Below are 19,351 nucleotides of genomic sequence, written 5' to 3'. Positions count from 1 at the left end.
CTCAGATCACTCATTTCAGCAACCCAGGGTCCAACTCTTACCAGCCTCTCCCATCCTCCACACCCACATCTACCCCTACACAAAGGGAGAGCTGGAGGCAATGCCTGTCTTTGCATACCCTCAGAGAACCACGAGGAGTTCTCTCTTACTTTATCCACACACAGAATAGTTATACCCTTCTGTCTTCCCCAGTTCTGTAAAGAAATGGAAAATCAGCCTTTCCAAGAGCATATCTAGGCCCAGCACAAGGTTTTATTAATCTAAGAAATTAATTTCAATGTACTGGAGGTTTGAACAGAGAAGATAATAACACGAATGCAGGACAGTTAGCCCTCCTGCTTGTTGGCTTCAGCCACCCTGGAAGGCAATCTGCCAAAATACTTGGCACTACAACTTGCTTTTTGGACCTTTAACCTTAAGCCTACTGGCCACACTTTACTGCAATACCTGAGGTTCAGTACAACTTCCATTGAGAATCTTCCATCACTTACCATGACATTTTTTCTTACTTTAGAAAGATACTGTGTGGTGTTTCTAACATTGCAGCCTTCTCCCGCAAGGGTGAGATTTTTGCCACTTCATTTTCCACAAACAGGGCCTCCAGCAATTGCTATCTTCAAATAAATTTATTTAACATTTTTTTGTGTGTATCAAATATAGATCTGCCTGGTTTACCACTGAACTTTGCTCTGCTCTGACTGCTGAAGTATTAAGAAATATACTGCTAATCTCCTTCAGAGCTATTTCTAATATACTGCAGACTCATTTCCATTTATAGTGTATAAATACACTTTTATCTGTAAGCAGCTAAATTTTTAAAAAATGCTTGAATACTGACTACTGTCCAAAATGTTCAGGCCTCGAGTTCCTTAAAACACCTTGAAAACTTGTATTTGGATACTCTTCCTAGTCAAAGGAACCATTAAGTTGTACATAATTAAATCTATCTCCCAAAGATCTGCTCTATTTGACATAGAAGGAATTTCTTCACAGAAAAAACATAAATTTTGTAAACTACCAACCTGCGTGTCACGCAGGAGCCTGAAAAAGCACACATGCAAGAAGCCTTCGACTCACAGATGCATGGGTTTAATAAAAAAAAAAATCCGTTATTTAAAGCCAGCAAAGTTAAACCAAAAGCGTGGATATGCTTATTTTCCTCAACTGATGCATTTAGTCAGGAATACCCACATGGAGTTTCACGCAGCTCCAACTAAACCTGCTTTAACTGAACCTGACCTGGCAGCGGTGCACCGCTAAGCCGAGGAGAGGCAGAGGCCACCCTGGTCCCTCAGTGGAGGCAGAAAGAGTAACGTTCGGACCGAGGACAGCCCTGCTCGACCACTTTTTTTCCTCTCCTTCCGTCACCATTTACTCCATCCTCGGCGCTTGTGCCCGCGCAGGAGCCGGGGCCTGTCACCCACCCGCGGGGGCCCTCTCGGTTCGGGGTGGCACCGCCGTAGTAAGTGGAGGGTGGCGGGCGGCGGCGGCCTGCTCCCCTGAACATCCCTTCCCACCGGGGCGGGCGGCAGAGGGGAAAAGTGGCGTTTCACACACACACACCCCCTCCCCGGGCTGTGCCCGCAGGCCCGGGCCCGGCCCCGGCGGGCAAGCAGCGGGGCGCTCAGCGGGAGCCGGCCGAGCAGGGCCGGGCCTGAGGGAGGCCCTAAGCCGGCCTCCATCTCCCAGCCAAAACCTCCGGCTCCGCTTGGGAGAGCGGCCTCCCTCCCTCCCTCCCTCCCCGCTCCTTCCCGCCTTCCCCTGACGAAAGGCCCCGCCGAGCGCTTCCCTCCCCTCACCCTCCTGCGCCTCAACGGCGGCCCGGCCCGGCCCGGCCCGGCGCGGCGGGGCGGGGAAGAAAGCGGCGGGGATCGCTCGGCTCACCTCAGGCTGCTGCTCCGAGGCGGGGGTGCGACCAGGAGCGCGGTTCCCCGCCGCCGGGCGCGGAGCGGAGGGGTAGCGGAGCTGCGGTCGCTCCCCGCCCCCGACCCGGGCGGTTACCGCTGCGTGCCGCGGTGGGAGGCAGCTCCCCTCCTCCTCCTCTTCGCCCCCGTCCCCGTCCCCCTGCGCCTCCCGCTGCCCAAAGGCCCCCGGGGGGAGCTGGGGGCCGAGGGCGGCAATGAGGGGCGCAGGCCAGGGGGCTCCCCCGCCTGCCCGCGGAGCTGGAGGGGGGACCTCGGGGGAATGCAGTGAGTGTCACCCCCCGGGGGGGGGGGTGGTGGTGGTGGTGGCGGCTCTTTCATGAGTGTTTTCCTGAAGTGTGCCACAGCCAGGGGACAACCAGGTTCCAGCGAGAGGGTGAGGCAGGAGCAGGCCGTCCTGCAGGGACCGTGAGGTGATTAGGTTGGGCTCAATGGAAACGGGCATCGTATGGTGAAGCTGGAGTCAGTACAGCAGCTGCAGGTTACATCAGGCCTTCCTCATTTTCTTCCTCCTTCCTGCCAGGTTTTGAATTGGGAGTTTTATATTTTTTTTTCTTCTCGAAATAAGTGCTGCGCAGCCTCTGTGGCAAGGAGGAAAATTTCAAATAGTTTGTGTTTAATATAAAATACACTGGCAAGTTCAGTGGAGAGATGACCATTGCGCATTACGACACCTAATCTTCATTGAGGAGTTCCATTCGGTCAGGCAGACACCATTTTTTTTTTTTGGTTCTCAACATGCATGCTCAGAGACTTACCAAGATGCCAACTTTTGATCCTGAACCATGAAATTCTGTTGTGACGGTGTTGATGTGGGCACACGTGCTGCATACTCCAGATTTAAGAAAATAAGTAATCATTTGGATGCTCCAGTCTTTAATGTCCTAAGGGTACCTCGGTGTGCTCCAGTCACTAATGGGTGTTCAATCCACAGGATCAGGCTAGAGCTAGTCTGAAGGAAAACCTGAACGTATGTAAAATGTGGATGTCAGGTTCTCAGTACTGACTTTTGCTTCTGCAGATCTGCTACTATGGGGCACTAATTGCTAAAGCAGGCATTGCCAGAAGAAGATGGCGATATAGAGCCTTTACTGTGGTAAACCTTAATTAACAGTAATAATGAAGAGAGGACTTTGAAAACTAGCAATGTGACAGTCAGCCTCTGTGGGTCAGGCCTAGAGGCAAATATGCACTACGAGTTGATGAGCACATTATGTGAATGGCTGGAGCATTGACTTAGAAAGCAAGATGTGCAAGTGCAGTCCCTTCTGTGCCCAAGAAGTTTTATACCCAGTGCCCTTCCTAAAGTTCCCAAACGGCAACACCATAGTCTGTTCAGCATGCCTTCAAAGGATCTCTTGCTAAAGCTGTTTTTTCTATCAAAGTAGATGCTAAAATGTCGGAGATTCTCATCAGTTGATGAAGAGAGGTGTGTATGAATTGTGCAGAAACACTTGGATCGTGGTCACTTATTCTAGTATCTGTTCAATATAAAACACAGAAGCAGCCCTTGGAACGAGAGCTAGAACCCAGTTTACTATTCTTTGAGGGTAGGGCCATCACTCTGTCTGCTAGACAGTCTCATGCTTTCCCTCTTACTTCCTTCCAGAGCTTGATTAATCTTTAATTACTTGCCATAAGTGGTACAGCCTCACTTGGCAGGAGCGGGTATTCTATAACCCACATTAGTTCCCGGTTCCTCCCTCCTCGTATCATGTAACTTGGTGACAAAAGTACTCTCCTAAAACATGCGTGGATTTACCATGAGCCTTTTAGCTTTTCCCATCAGTGTGACTTGACACAGGAGGTTTAGGACAGCCAGGAGTCTGGCTGTGGCAGACAGGTGATTACTGTTCATGCACAAACAGGCAGTGGTGTCCAATCACCGTAAATCCAACATGCACCTACATCTGCCAAGAAGGTTTCAGCTGATACCTAGCGGCATGGGTGGTGCACCCTGTGAATTGCTGCCTTGAGAGACAGTAAACTTTCTCCATTGGCCACCTTCTGAAGTTTAGTAATTGTCACATCATATCACATTACATTCAGTAATTGTCACAGTGCGTCTCGCAGACGTACTGTGAGAACATATGGGATATGCTCCTCTGGTGAACTAGCTTAAGGTATGTCCAGCTTGTGCACACCACGAAGCACTGAAAAAGATGCCCAGCAGCTCATTTCTTGAAGACATGCTTTGGGCGTTTTCAGACAAGGTGGTGTATTTTTTTCTTCAGCTGCCTAGAAGGTGGTGAAATACTAGCTTCTCCAGTTAGCCACCTGGAGAAGAACTGGAGAAGCTTCTTCAGTTAGCCACCTTTTTTCACAGTAATAGATGATAGCTGAATGAGAATTTTAGGAACCTAAATTTGCACGGGGGCACTTAAGACTTTCTGGAGTCCTAACTTAAAGCTTTTCTTCCCCTTGTAGTGTTTTATTCCCAGCTTCTTCCACCCAGTCACACTACACATTACTCACTTTCCCTATTCCTTTCCTGTATATCTCATAACTGTGCACTAACATTATTTTCCACATGCCAGTCTACTGCAGGGAATGGTTTAAATAAAGATCATTCCCACTTTGTGGTCCAAGCTTATCAAATAATGTTAAGTCTATGTTACTACTTAATGTAGAGGACTCTGGCAACTAAGAGAGTCCTCTAGAGGTAGTTTGTGTGCATGATGGTGTTATGAAACTATTATGAAGCTATGACCTGTTGTTCTAGGAGGATTTTCCATGTTCTGTTGACACAGTGTGATGATGAATATCACACAGGGGGTGATGGACCCCCTGCCCTGTCGGGCAGAGGTAGGGATCCAAAAAGATGATGAGGGGTGGAGGCGAGTTCCAGCTAGGTGTCATGGGCAACCCCCCTCTCTACCTGCTCAGCCTCCCCAGGTGCCCCTCCGTAATAGGTTTGAGGCCCTGGATCTTGAAGAAGACATAGGCGAGGATGTGGTGCAAGCCCCACCTGCAAGGTCATATAGGAAGGCGCTTGACTCCACGCCTCAAGACTGCCTCTGATAAAAAAGAACGAAGGGTAATTGTAGTAGGCAATTCCCTTCTGAGAGGGCCTGATATGCAGAGCTGACCCTCACCACAGGGAAGTGTGTAGTCTACCCAGAGCCCGGATCAGGGACATCACCAGGGTACTTCCCACCCTGGTGCACCCGATGGACTACTATCAACTGCTGGTATTCCAGATGGATGGGCAGGAAGCCGCATCCCGCAGCCTGAGGGGAATGAAGCAAGATTTCAAGGCCTTGGGGCGGATGGTGAAGGACTCTGGGGCTCAAGTTATTTTCTCTTCTCTCCTTCCATCTTCACGTGATGATGTGGGATGGAATGGAAAAATTAAGTCAATAAATGATTGGCTTCAGGACTGGTGCTACAGGCAGGGCTTTGGTTTCTTTGATAACGGCTGGTTTTATAAGACACCGGTCTGGACAGTGACACGTGGGAAAGGTTTATCTCACAGGGGCAAAAGGATGCTGGGGCAGGAGCTAGCAGGGCTCATTTGGAGAGCTTTAAACTAGATTCGAAGGGGGATGGGGTTGTTACTGAGCTTGCATTGGTGGGGCAGCACTCCAGAATTGATAAAGGCCAGGAGGCCTCCCATATCCATAGGGTGAAATCGGTGTGCTCAGCTCGCTCCCTGAAATGCCTGTACACCAATGCACGCAGCATGGGGAATAAGCAGGAAGAGTTAGAAACTTTTGTTCAGTCAGGAGATTATGATCTGGTGGCAATTACAGAGACATGGTGGGACAGCTCACATGACTGGAATGTGGTCATGGGTGGCTATGTCCTTTTCAGGAAAGACAGGCCAGCCAGGCGAGGTGGTGGAGTTGCCCTTTACGTGAGAGAGCAACTACAATGTACCAAGTACTGTCCACGTGCAGTTGAGGAGCAAGTTGAGAGTCTGTGGGTGAGGATTAAGGGACAGGCTGGCAGGGGTGACACTGTTGTGGGTGTCTATTACAGGCCACCAGATCAGGGGGAGGAAGTTGATGAGGCCTTCTATGGGCAGCTGAGAGTGGCCTCACAGTCACAGGCCCTGGTTGTCGTGGGGGATTTTAACTTTCCGGATGTTTGCTGGAAGGACTACTCAGCCAGCCAGCCTCAGTCTAGGAGGTTCCTCCAATGCATTGATGACAACTTTCTGATGCAAATGGTGGAGGAGCCGACTAGGAGAGGTGCACTGCTGGATCTCGTCCTCACTAACAAGGAGGGTCTGGTGCAAGGAGTAAAGGTTGAAGGCTGCCTTGGCTGCAGCGACCATGAGATGGTGGAGTTCATGATCTCGGCTGGTGGAAGCAGAATAGCAAGCAGAATTGCAACCCTGGACTTCAGCAGGGCAAACTTTGGCCTTTTCAAACAATTACTAGGGGAAATCCCGTGGACAAAGCTGTTTGAAGGTAAAGGTGCCCAGGATAGCTGGTCAGCATTCAGGGACTGCTTCTACCAAGCTCAAGATCAGAGCATCCCGACACGTAGGAAGTCAAGGAAGGGAGCCAGGAGACCTGTGTGGCTAAACAGGGAACTGCTTGGCAAGCTCAAGTGGAAGAAGAGAGTTTATAGATCATGGAAGGAGGGGCTGACCGCTTGGGAGGAGTACAGGGCTGCTGTCAGGGGATGTAGAGAGGCAACTAGGAAAGCTAAGGCCTCCTTAGAGTTAAACCTGGCAAGAGGGGTCAAGGACAACAGGAAGAGCTTTTTCAAATACATGGCAGATAAAACTAACACCAGAGGCAATGTAGGCCCACTACTGAATGGGGTGGGTGCCCTGGTGACAGAAGATACAGAGAAGGCAGAACTACTGAATGCCTTCTTTGTCTCTGTCTACTCTGTCGGGGGCTGTCCTGAGGAGTCCTGTTCCGCTGAGACCCCAGATGAAGATGAAGTCAAGTCAATGGATGAGTTTGCCTTAGTTGATGAGGACTGGGTCAGAGACCAGTTAAGCAACCTGGACATCCATAAATCAATGGGTCCAGATGGGATGCACCCGCGGGTGCTGAAGGAGCTGTCTGAAGTCATTGCTGGACCACTCTCCACCATCTTTACCAAGTCTTGGGAAACGGGCGAGGTGCCTGAGGACTGGAGGAAAGCAAATGTCACTCCAGTCTTCAAAAAGGGCAAGAAGGAGGACCCGGGTAACTATAGACCGGTCAGCCTCACCTCCATCCCTGGGAAACTGATGGAACAGCTTATCCTTGGTGCCCTCTCAAGGCATATCAAGGATAAGAGGGTTATTAGGGGCAGTCAGCATGGCTTTTCCAAGGGGAAGTCATGCTTGACCAACCTCATAGCCTTTTATGAGGAAATAACGAGGTAGATGGATGATGGCAGAGCGGTAGATGTGGTCTACCTTGACTTCAGTAAAGCATTTGACACGGTCTCCCACAGCATCCTCATGGCTAAACTGAGGAAGTGTGGACTGGATGATCGGATAATTAGGTGGACTGCGAACTGGCTGAAGGAGAGAAGCCAGAGAGTCGTAGTCAGTGGGGCAGAGTCCAGTTGGAGGCCGGTAACCAGTGGAGTGCCTCAAGGGTCGGTACTGGGGCCCATATTATTCAATATATTCATCAATGATTTAGATGAGGGAATTGAGTGTACTATCAGCAAGTTTGCTGATGACACTAAGCTAGGAGGAGTGGCTGACACGCCAGAGGGCTGTGCTGCCATCCAGAGAGACTTGGACAGGCTGGAGATTTGGGCAGGGAATAATCTAATGAAATAGAACAAGGGAAAGTGTAGGGTCCTACATCTGGGCAGAAACAACCCCAGGTTCCCGTATAGGATGGAGAGCTACCTGTTAGAGAGCAGTGTAGAGGAAAGGGACCTGGGGGTCCTGGTGGACAGCAGGATGACCATGAGCCAGCACTGTGCCCTTGTGGCCAAGAAGGCCAATGGCATCCTGGGCTGTATTAGAAGGGGGGTGGTTAGCAGATCGAGAGAGGTCCTCCTTCCCCTCTACTCTGCCCTGGTGAGACCGCATCTGGAATATTGTGTCCAGTTCTGGGCCCCTCAGTTCAAGAAGGACAGAGAGCTGCTGGAGAGAGTCCAGCGTAGGGCAACTAAGATGATTAAGGGAGTGGAGCATCTCCCTTATGAGGAAAGACTGAGGGAGCTGGGTCTCTTTAGTTTGGAGAAGAGGAGACTGAGGGGTGATCTTATTAGCGTTTATAAATATATAAAGGGGGAATGTCATGAGGATGGAGCCAGGCTCTTCTCAGTAGCAACCAATGATAGGACAAGGGGTAATGGATTCAAGCTGGAACAGAAGAGGTTCCACTTAAATTTGAGAAGAAACTTCTTCTCAGTGAGGGTGACAGAGCACTGGAACAGGCTGCCCAGGGAGGTTGTGGAGTCTCCTTCTCTGGAGACATTCAAAACTCGCCTGGACGCCTTCCTGTGCAACCTCATCTAGGTTCCTGCTCCGACAGGGGGATTGGACTAGATGATCTTTTGAGGTCCCTTCCAATCCCTAGCATACTGTGATACTGTGATACTGTGATATGGGGGTTTTTGGTAGAATTCAGGAAAAGGAGTAGGGAAGAACTGAGTTTCTAAGAAGTAGAAAGAATTTTATGGAAAGCGGGTGAGAAGAGCTAAGGAAGAATTAAGATGGGATATGGAAAGTGAGTTAAAGCACGAGAAGTAAACCTAGGATATTGATTGGAGCAAGGTATTTGTGAGGGTTATAGAGGGCACCTGCAACTGGAGAACACAAAAAAGATAGATTATTCTGACTGTGGGGTGAGACAGAATGGCATCTTGCCATGGCTCTTTGGGAAATGCCCTGGGTAGCAGGGGTGTCAGGGCGCAGCGTGGGCCAGCTGCTCCTCATGGGGTGTCCAGGCAGGACGTGGCAGCCACAGACCATCTCAGCACCCCAGCCAGGAGCAGGGCAGCCGGGGGCAGTGGGGGCTGCCCCAGCTTTGGGGGCATCGGGCACCTCCCTGGGGATGGGGAGGAAGGGGGACAGGTCAAGGCTCAGCAGGGCCCATGGCTGGGCAGGGCAGGGCTGTGGGGAGCTGGAGACTGACCCTTCTGTGGTGTCACTGGGGCAGGGGATGAGGACCCCATGGGAGATGACATGGGGTCCTGGGCGCTGGGGAGATGCGGGGAGGCTGGGCAGGGACAGCCAGGCCTGGCGCTGCCCTCGGGGCCCTGAGGCAATGCCTTAAGTGAAAAAATTATCTGCGTGTTTTGTGGAATGGAGGAGGATGCCATACATGTTCTACAAGATGTTTTAATTGGAGAGGACAGTGGAAAAATTGTCTTGGGTACTGAGAAATAGACTCTTCAGTAATCTTTCTCCTACAGCACTCTCAGAGTGACGCATACCAGCAATCATTAACTCTGGTGGAAAGTTGACTTGAGTAGCACGGTACAGGTATAATAATGAGTCTAGCCAGATTCTCAGTTTATTTAATCTTTTCCTTCCTGCCAACTCCCTCCATGGCACATTTTTTCAATTTTAATGCCTGTAATACTTCCATCCGTTCGATCTCTCCAACACTTAGTTTACCCGAGGAAATCATTTAAATATATATTTTTAGCGCAGGAAAACAAAGCATTTAAAAGAAAAGAAAGGTAGGATGAGCCACTCTCCTGTCTCCTCTGTGCCACCTTCTTCATTCCAACACACACCACCAGCTGTGATTAAGCAGTCTGAAGACACAGTGCCCCATGTAGTTTAACAAATTTCATTTTCAAGTTTGGGTACTTCAGACTCTTCTCCAACTAAATCTTATTTTCTTCTAATAAAGCAGTTTCTTTTAAAGGTTTATCTTCACATAACAAGTCTAGTGGGATTTTACTGAGATGGCCACACAGTTCATTTATCTTCCTTTCTCCCAAACATGAAGAGAATTCAACTTAACTCTAAAGAAACATCTGTAAACTCACTGATTGTGAGTTTCATCTACTTTCCACATAGATATTATGGTAATAGCATCCTGTCTGTCTTATTTGTGGCAAACACCTAAGTCATATGCCATGAACATCATTGTGAACTTTTTTCACTTCTTGGGTGAACGTAACCTGAAATTTCTGTCTCGTTTCTGATGACTTTTTGCCTTCCCGGTAACTTCTTTCCCAGTATGTGAACAATAAGGTAATTACAGGTACCATAATTTTAGCACAGGGACACTTTCTTGACCATTCAAACCCATTTCTTGACTGTCACAATTCATTTGGCCAAGAGCCTCAGGGCACGCGCTACTGTACCTCTGTGATGAGGAGGGGGAAGGCTGCAGGCAGGACCTCAGCCAGGATGACTGTGATTCCTCTTGGCTCCCGCCACTCCTTTGCCAAGCGGAGTTTGACCAGGAGCCCCTGTGGATACTCAGCAGAGCAACTCAAGTGATGTCAGCCTCAGCCTGGCTTACTGTCTGTTGTAACTCAGCAGCCAGCACACCCCAGAGCCCTATCATTGAGCTTGGCACACAGTGCTGAAACAGCAATCGTATTTGCACCGCTTCCAGGCGGTCTGCAGCTCCAGGCAGGGCAGATGTACCTCTTCCAACCCACCAGGTTCACCTAGTGAGCTCCATTCAGCCAAACTCAGGTTTCCACTCAGAAAAACATCCACTGTCAGTTGTCCAACCCATGTGGTATTTAACTTTTTTGTATTTAGAAGCTGTTGATACAATTGGAGCAATAAGAAGGTCACTGAACACTGAAAACAGATTGAGGACTTAGGTTTTAATACTTAGCAACCTCTAAGTGAGTTTTTAATGGCATACATTAGATATTTGTTCTTTTTCTAGCAATACATTGCAGTTTTACACTGACTGAGACACAATAATTTTTGTGGGCAAGAAATAAAATGTATGAAAAAGCAAAATGAACCACTAGCTCTCAGAACCTCATTCATAAAGCATACAAGGACAATCTGTTTCCCCTTTCCTTTTTTTCCAGATGCTGTCAGTCCTGATACTCAAAATTTAAGGGCATGCCTTAGGACGCTGTGCCCCTTCAGGACTTTTCAGAGTCTTGGATTGAGCAAACCTCTTAATTTCTGAAAGCAAGGAAATGCAGATTTAATCAACATACCAGCCACTCTGCAGGATGTACACAAGCTCTTTGTTGTCTTCCTTCCCCACTTGTCTGCAGATTGCTATACTGAATGACATAAAGGATTAGCTGGAGCAAACCTGTGAGTGTATATATATATATATATGTGTGTGTGTGTGTGATCTCTGCTTGGCCTCTGGATATTTGGTTATAAGAGAGATGCAGGATGCCTCATTTCTTCAGGCCATCATTGCTGCATCAGCAAGGCGAATTTTGTTGCCTTTTTGGACTGTTAGCAGTTAGAGGATAAACAAAGTCTGTTAATTCGGAGGTGGGTACATAAAAGAGGATGCTAGATGGCATCACATGGCTGACTTACATGTTTGTAAAAACGTGCATGCAGGCTATTCCTTTGCCAAATGTCTTGAATAATTGCTTAAGAGATATAGGAAACTCCCACTTAGGAAAAAGAGTAGGGAGGTGTCTGCTAGAGCAGGCAGAGGTTGCACACATACACACTTTCACTTTGTAGTAAAAATTCTTGGAAGTGTGAAATTTGCTGACTTTGGTGTTTTGGCGGAACATAAAATAGGAATGAACACCTTCAGTGATAGTACAATACTTTGTCAATGATGTTTTTCACATTTTTTAAAATCAAAGAAACATTCAAGAGAAATAAACAGCTCGGAGTTATCATGTAGGTTTGAAATTTGGAATTGTGCTGAGAAAAATATTTGTAAGAAATGATAGGTAAACCAAAACCAGTTTCAGGGAAATCAAAACTCATTACGAAATTAGGCTGAATTTCATAAATAGCTTCAATAAAAAAAAAAAAAAAGTAGGAGAGTTCAATAATGTCAACACTTTCAATATGTTTTTAAAACAGTATGCTTTCTTTCAGAAAAACCAAAATATTTTAAATTTTGAAGCAAAATATTTTTATTAGAGTAGCATTTTTATTTTAAAATGTTCAATGCCTTAAAAATGAAAATAAATATTTTAAAAGGGGTGTGCTTTTATAGTAAATGTAATATTTTACTTTCTGTCAAGACTCCCAACAAAAGTGAATTTTTCTCTTAAAATACTTGAAAAAATGCTGTTTGGATTGACTTGTTTAAAATTTAAGTTAGGTTTGAATTTGAACTGTTTCTGGAATTTTTCTGGTTCAGATAAAACCCTAAATACCTGCTTCTTGTCTACCTGTAATTGGGGCACTACTATGTCAAGGTAAAGCATAAAATGGGGTTCCTAATATCCCCCTCCCTGTCTGACACTTCATTATACCAGAAGTTTAAGCTAGGCAGGAGAAAGTGGATGCATTTTGAGATATTTGGTGTTTGTTGCTGCTACCATGGCTAGTGAGAAAGTTTGCAGACGTGATTTTACCGATTAAAACAAATGTAAAATAAATTTGTGTAAGGAAGCACTGATGTCTAATTCCTCTTTTCCAAGTTCTGTCCTATATATAACACAGCCCTGTTGATAAATTCACTAGTGATACAGCGATGTGAATAAAGCAGACTGAAGGACCTTTATTACAATAAGCTTAACATAAATGAGACCAAATGGCCTATGTAAAACATATTTATAGCAGTATATGTAGCAGGTAGTAGCTAGTATGTTTATATAGCATCTAAACACACGGTCATAGCACGGAGAGCTAAATAATTCCACTCCAGAAACATGCTTCTCCCATTACAGGTATGATGAAGACATACATGCAGAATTTTGTTAGGATAATATGGAGGGAAAAGTGTTAACAGAGGCTAGCCTTGCCCTAAAGAAGCCTGGTCCCTCAAACTCCCTTTCAAGTTCATGGAGACAAAGATAAACCTTTCCAAGTGCAAGTTTAGAGCCTGTAAATTAAGTGCTTGTGCTTGAACTGCAGTTTGCAGGAGCCTTTCTACTTCCATTTACTGCAAAAGGAGCCCAGAGAAGTTAATTTCCCTAAAGCTCTGTCTTAGAACTACCAATCCAAATGTGAAATTACCCAAAGATGTGGCTACATAAACAATAATCTCATGTTAATCAGATGTACACTACTATTTCAGTTATCTTCAATGCATCTAAGTTTTTGATAGGGATGTACATAGACGAGAATAAAAAGGGGTGTAAGGTGTGAGAGACCTCTTAGAAGAAGCAGCCCTGAAAATAGTATCTCTGTGTTATCATCCTCTCTTAGCTCCTCCTTTATTTTAACCTAGACTGAGCATGCAACATATCAGCCTGCTATACTGCTTCTTTTCCTGTTTTAGGAAACGGTTTGATTTATTTGGGTGGTTTTGGAAACGAGATTATTAATTACAATGTATTGCCAAGTATACTGGCTCACAGGTAATGAATAGGGTCCTTCCAGTACCTTCTGTGTTGTCACGTCAAATCCAGACTTCTTACTGTATCGTGTTATATCTAGTAGGTTTCTCGGTTAATAAATAGAATCTACACATTTAACTATCTCCACCATATCACACCCTATATCAGCTCACCGTCCCTATTCGAAGCAGTAAGTAGCTTCAAGAGTCATTCCTTGCTAATTGCCGCCCTCTGCTGTTACTATATATATATTACCAGCAGTAACTCGGAGAAAATTCCTTGACTGCCTTTTGACTGCTTTGAACATCGCTGCAGTCTTTGCCGTCCATTCTTTCACTCCAAAACTCAAGACTGCTCAAGAAACTTGTTTCTAATACCGATCTAATTTTGATTAATGCCTTTGAAAGAATTTTCGCATTACAGTTTTATTGCTTTGCTAATTTTCGAATTCCAAAATATAATGTTGGCATGTCATATATAATCATAGAATCATTTAGGGTGGAAAAGACCCCTAAGATCATTGAGTCAAACACATTTGTTCTTTCAAGTGTTTCTCCTCTTCTGCATGTTGTCTGTTTCTGAAATTGCACAAGGGAACACATCTTAAAGAACCTTTTTCTTCCAGGTTTATACTTATTATCTACATTATATATGTTTGGGGATCTATGATAATAGATAAGAATGGTCCGTCATGGTTTATGGTCTCTTTCAAGAATTACTGTGTAATTCTGTGTACCTGGTGGCATTTCTAGCATGGAGTGACAATGAAAAATGTTTTCTCTTTGAGCAGATTTGTTTGCAATGCTGGCATCACAGACTGTTCTTTACTGTCAGCCTGAAATATTGACCTTGGCTCAGTATTTCAGGGCCAAGGTCAAGGACCAAGGGCTTGTCAAGCATCTACTCAAAATGATACTTGACACTTTAATCATACTACTTTCACCTTGCTTTAAGGGATTTGATGCTTGAACCTTTATGTTTGGTATTCCAGTATGAGGTACTGAGTTTTCTACAGATTGTCTTCTTGTTATTAAGGTTCCATTAAGTATATAATCATCCTTACTATTATTTTCAGTTATTTTAAAGGGCTGGAGGTGTAAATTCCCTTTCATATTCATTTTATCTGTCTTTGGTCTAATACTTTTTTCCTTAGGTAAAATCAAAAGAATTCATTTACTGTAGCAGTGCTTGCCTTCTGCTCAGTTCAGTTTTAGGCTTTCGTATTTTGTCTTATCTATAGTGCTACAGAGTTGTCATGTTCTTCTTCACGCTGACATCTTTAGAATGTCATCAATTATTCATTTCACATCACTCTTGCATTATTTCAAGTTCTTATTTCTGAATATCTTCTGCAGGTCAAATTTCAAGGTGATACCTTTGAAGCATCATCTTCCAAATGTAATGTTGAAGAGGGATAACTTACTTTTCTTTTTTTCAGCCTGATCTTTCAAGAAAGCTTTTCAATTATATCATCTGGGGCGAGAAAGGTAATGTGACTGTACCTGCGGAATGAAAAAAGAAATTTCTGTGGTTGCCAAATCAGACTGCAAGCCTCAAATGTTTTACTTTCTCAGAAGATTTCCCCTGAGAACAGTATTTTTTTTTATATTGATGAGGTATAATATATAACCTGCCTCTAACATGAATTGTTTATCCGACAACACCAGGCAGATAATTTGAAACAATGAACAACTAGGCATATACAAGATTAGGGTTTTTTTGAGGTAGCTAAGAATAGATTGTATTTTTATTATGTAAAAAAGGAAAAGAGGTCTCCAAAAATATGCATTAGATTGCAGGCTATCAAACATAGGCTTTGCTTTCAGTTTATAGATCCAATACGAACTTCTAGCATGAAAATACCACGCTAAGTCGTATCACCAATTTCTCTGCAGTATGGCAAATACCCTAATACTTTTTTTGGCATGCCTGGAGGTCAGCATACACTTACAGCCACACTGACAATTTTGGCTTTGCTCTCAATGGAAAACATGATTGCGTCCCAGGGACAACCAAGCACAGCTTGAAACCTGCCTTCCTCCTTCCTCCATGCTATGGCTGGGTCAGACACAGCGACAAAGAACCAGGATCAATTTACTTGAGATATACTGCCCATTATTTTTATTTATTTATTTGAGTAATCCAGAGATACTGACCTTGAAGAATCATAGAATTGTCTAGGTTGGAAGGCACCTCTCAGATCATCAAGTCCAACCATCAACCTAACACTGCCCAAACCACCACTAAACCACGTCCCCGAGAACCAAATCTTTTAAATACCTCCAGGGATGGTGACTCCACCACCTCTCTGGGCAGATGGATAAAGGGCAACACCAACCACCACACCCCAAAAGGTAGACCTGACAGCGTTAAGCTCACTCCCCTAGCTCCGACACCAGCCGCTTCACCCCCCAGCTGGCCCGGGGCAACCAGCCCACGTCCTTCTCCAGGCCTGCCACCACTTGCACAGCCCCCTCAAGAGGGGCTAAACCCGGGCCTGCAAGCAAAGCCCTCCTCGTCCCAGCAGAAGCCTGGCTGCCCTGGGGGTGGGCAAAGAGAGACGAAGTAAAATACAGAAGCAGGTGAGGACACGCAGGATTTAGCGTTCGGCTGGAGGCCTGGTACCGCGCCTCCATCTCCAGTGCGGGCAGCCCGCGGTAGCCGCCGGCATCACTCCGCCTTCCTGCGCATGCGCAAGATGGGCACTGGCGCCCCGCCTCCCCTGCCGCGCAAGCGCGGAAACTCGCTTCCCTCCTCCTCTCCCCTCTCTTCCCCCCTCCGCGACGCTTAGGCGGGGCGCGGGCGTTGCACTGCCTCTACGTTCGGCGCGCGCGAGGGGCGGGCGCGCGCGGCGCGGCCAATCAGAGGCGCCCACGACCCACCCCGGAGAAGTTGGAGCCGTCGGTACGGGGCGCTGCCACTGTCGCCGCTGGGCGTCGGGGGCGGGGGGTGGAGGCGGCGGCGATGGTGTCTCCCGCGGCCTCCGCCGGCCGCTTGGGCTCCGCGCTGCCCTTCCTGCTGGTGCTCTTCGACCTGCAGTACCAGGGTGAGGGTTGGGGGGGAGGTCGTCTGGCTGCCGGGGGCCGTGTCGTGGGGTTTGTGAGGGCGAGTGGGGTGTTGCAGGGGAGCTGCGGCCCGGCCGGGGTGTGTGTGTGTGTGTGGGGGGGGGGGGTGTCATTGAGCAAGCGAGCCTGAAGCGGGGCTGCCGCTGGGCCCACGGTAGTGCCCGGGCGCCGGGGGGAGCCGGCGGCTGCTCGTCCTCCCTCCTTCCGGGCTCTCCTCAGCGGTCCCGCCGGTTGAAAGTGTTCGGGTGCCCACCCGGGGTTGTGGGGCGGCCGGCATAGGTGGTCCGAGGTGCCGGCAGAGAGCGGAGCGGACCCGGCGGGGCTGCGGCCTGCCCGCAGGGAGCCGGCGGGCCTGAGGCAGGCGGTGTGAGGGGCTGGCCGGGCCGGGCCGGGCCGGGGCCACCGCTATGGCGGCGGGGCAGCCCCCGCGGGACGGCCTGGGAAAGGCGCGGGGGGGGAGGGGGGGATATTTCTGGAAAGGGTGTGAGGAAGAAGTAGGTACAGAACTGCCACCTCATCAAGGCTGTGGCGAAGGGTGTGTAACGAGGGCACCGCCACTGCTTTGCAACTTGTTCGGTTTTATCTGAATTGCTGGCGGTGGTGGTTAAGGTGCTTCGTTTTCCTTGGCCTGCTGGTGGGGCGCCAGCTACTGTGAGGGCTGGAAAATGTCGTGGTGTTCTCGGGTGCGACTGTGGGACGGCATTGGCCAGTTCCGTACTGGCCTTGAATTTCTCACTTTTGTAGTGAATTCTATTTAGTTTCCAAGTTCAAAGGCTTTTTCAGTGATCCTTCTCAGCCACAGCCATTATTAGTTCCAGACCTACAAATTCACTGAGGCTTTTGACAGTTGTGTTGCATTTGTTTATGTTTTTGTTTTGTTGTTGTGGTGCTTTGTTGTTTGTTTGTTTGTTTTCCCCTCTCACCATTAGTATTTGAAGTTCAGCAGAGAAGTTTATCTGCACTTTGTGCGGACTGTTTACTTTCAGAGTACGCTGTCAGTAACACCTGTATGCTCACACATATATTCACAGGCTCCTGTTAAATGTATAACTTGGTTATACAATTGCACACACAGGCAGAGTTTCACCTGAGGAACATTCTTTAACTGACAGTGGTAGATTGAAGTGGAACTGAAGCTGTCAGTAGTCAGAATAAGCCAGACTTAAGACCGGCCTGGGCTTGACATTAGAAATTCAGTTGATATACTAAACTAATGAATACTTCATCTGGCCAGGTGGCAGCAGGAACATAATGTGGCAAAGATGCTCTGTAGTATAAGTGGTGTAGTATATGTGGTATTGAATTGTTTTTTTGGATGTGTGTTCTGGTAGTGTTAGAGGAAAAATAATAGTTGTGGTCAAAGTATACTTTTTTCCCTAAGATTGTGGCAGTGATGCTCCTGCTGAGGATTCTTTATTTGGGGTTGCCAAGCTATTTCAAGTATATGGTTTAATGGCTATCTGGACTTGCCAAAGCCACGCTTCCTAATTTGGGGTATATTTTCTTAACTTCAGTTAATAAAGATGTACAGTACGGTAATAGAATGAAAAGTGATGGTTCTGGATCTTATTTATTGAACTTACACACTCTGGAAAGTGAACTAAGAGATTAGTATTTAAGCGTTTACATTATTTAAGTATTTGGATTTTTTTCTCTCCAATATTACTAGTCTTTGAACTCAAAGGTGTTCACGTTTAAATCTGCATCTTGTTGTCTTGATAATAGAAGTCTGCCTTGTGCCATCTGATTTACAAGTCAGTGCAACAGTCGGTCAGCCTATGCTAGCTTTGTATCTTACAGTCGATATCTATGAATACTAATTTATATCTGGCTGGTAACTGAGTTTATTGGTGATGTGGCAGATTGCAGTTCAGCCTTAGTGTTGTGTTTCCTGAATTCCTCCTCTTTAAATACCCTGACTTGTGTCAAATGGGAGTTTATTCAGCACAAATAACCTACCTCTTGGGAAGGTTCATCCTTTGTAGCTGTTTGCAGTAATGGCAACATAAAGAGGTGACTGAGGAGGACAGAGGAGTATTGTTCCTCTTCCCCCTCTCCTCCCTAGTAGTAAAAGAAAAGAAATGTAATAAGGGGAAGAAGAGACGGGGTTTAAGTATACAGAACTTGGTTTATTATTGTCAGACCACTAGCCTTAAGTGTTTCTCTTCCCCCCCTGTGTTTCTGTCATAAGTTTGGGGTGTGTAGACAAATGTAAAATCTTGAAACTGTTTCCAAGTTGGAGGGCTTTCTTAGACTTTTTACACGGTGGATGCGCCTGATTATATGAGGATGTAGTTGAGGTTTGTATACTTAAGTAGCCACATATTGGCACCAGTTATTCTAATAAGACAGAAATCCTACCAGGAAGTTATAATTTATTTGAAGTGAGTGTATTTAACTGGAAAAACAGGTTACCTGCACCTGCTTATCATTCCTGTGCGTTCAGACTGACTGACTTTGAGTTCACAGAATCACAGAATTATCAGAGTTGGAAGGGACCTCTAGAGATCATCTAGTCCAACTCCCCTGCTAAAGCAGGATTGCCTAGAGCACATTACTCAGGACTGCATCCAGGCGGGTCTTGAAAATCTCCAGGGAAGGGGACTCCACAACCTCCTTAGGCAGCCTGTGCCAGTGCTCTGTCACCCTCCCCGTAAAGAAGTTTTTCCGTGTATTTGAACAGAAATTCCTGTGTACTAACTTGTGCCCGTTACCCCTCGTCCTGTTACTTGGAACCATTGAAAAGAGCCTGGCTCCATCCTCCTTCAACCCACCCTTGAGATACTTGTACGCCATAATAAGGTCTCCCCTCAGCCTTCTCTTCTCCAGGCTAAAGAGTCCCAGCTCTCTCAGCCTTTCCTCATAAGGCAGATGCTCCAAGCCCTTAATCATCTTAGTTGCCCTTCACTGGACTCGCTCCAGCAGTTCCCTGTCCCTCTTGAACTGGGGAGCCCAAAACTGGACACAGTATTCCAGTTGTGGCCTCACCAGTGCAGAGTAGAGGGGGAGAATGACCTCCCTCGACCT

At 46.8% G+C, this 19,351-nt stretch overlaps 1 protein-coding gene across 1 annotated transcript in view; it reads left to right on the top strand.

Moving 5' to 3' along the window:
• Positions 1-16,172: 16,172 nt before the first annotated feature.
• Positions 16,173-19,351, top strand: part of DNAJC3 (DnaJ heat shock protein family (Hsp40) member C3) — a 39,300-nt gene continuing 36,121 nt past the window's right edge. Inside the window, exon 1 of the mRNA XM_082499397.1 lies at positions 16,173-16,305. Coding sequence (XP_082355523.1) covers positions 16,224-16,305 — 82 coding nt within the window. The 5' untranslated portion in view covers positions 16,173-16,223. The remainder of the gene's footprint in view (positions 16,306-19,351) is intronic.

This window comes from Vanellus vanellus, assembly GCF_965231255.1.
Source record: "Vanellus vanellus genome assembly, chromosome: 1".
NCBI classification, from domain to species: domain Eukaryota; kingdom Metazoa; phylum Chordata; class Aves; order Charadriiformes; family Charadriidae; genus Vanellus; species Vanellus vanellus.
Note: the sequence above shows the minus strand (reverse complement) of the source record. Positions and strands in the feature narration are given on the sequence as shown.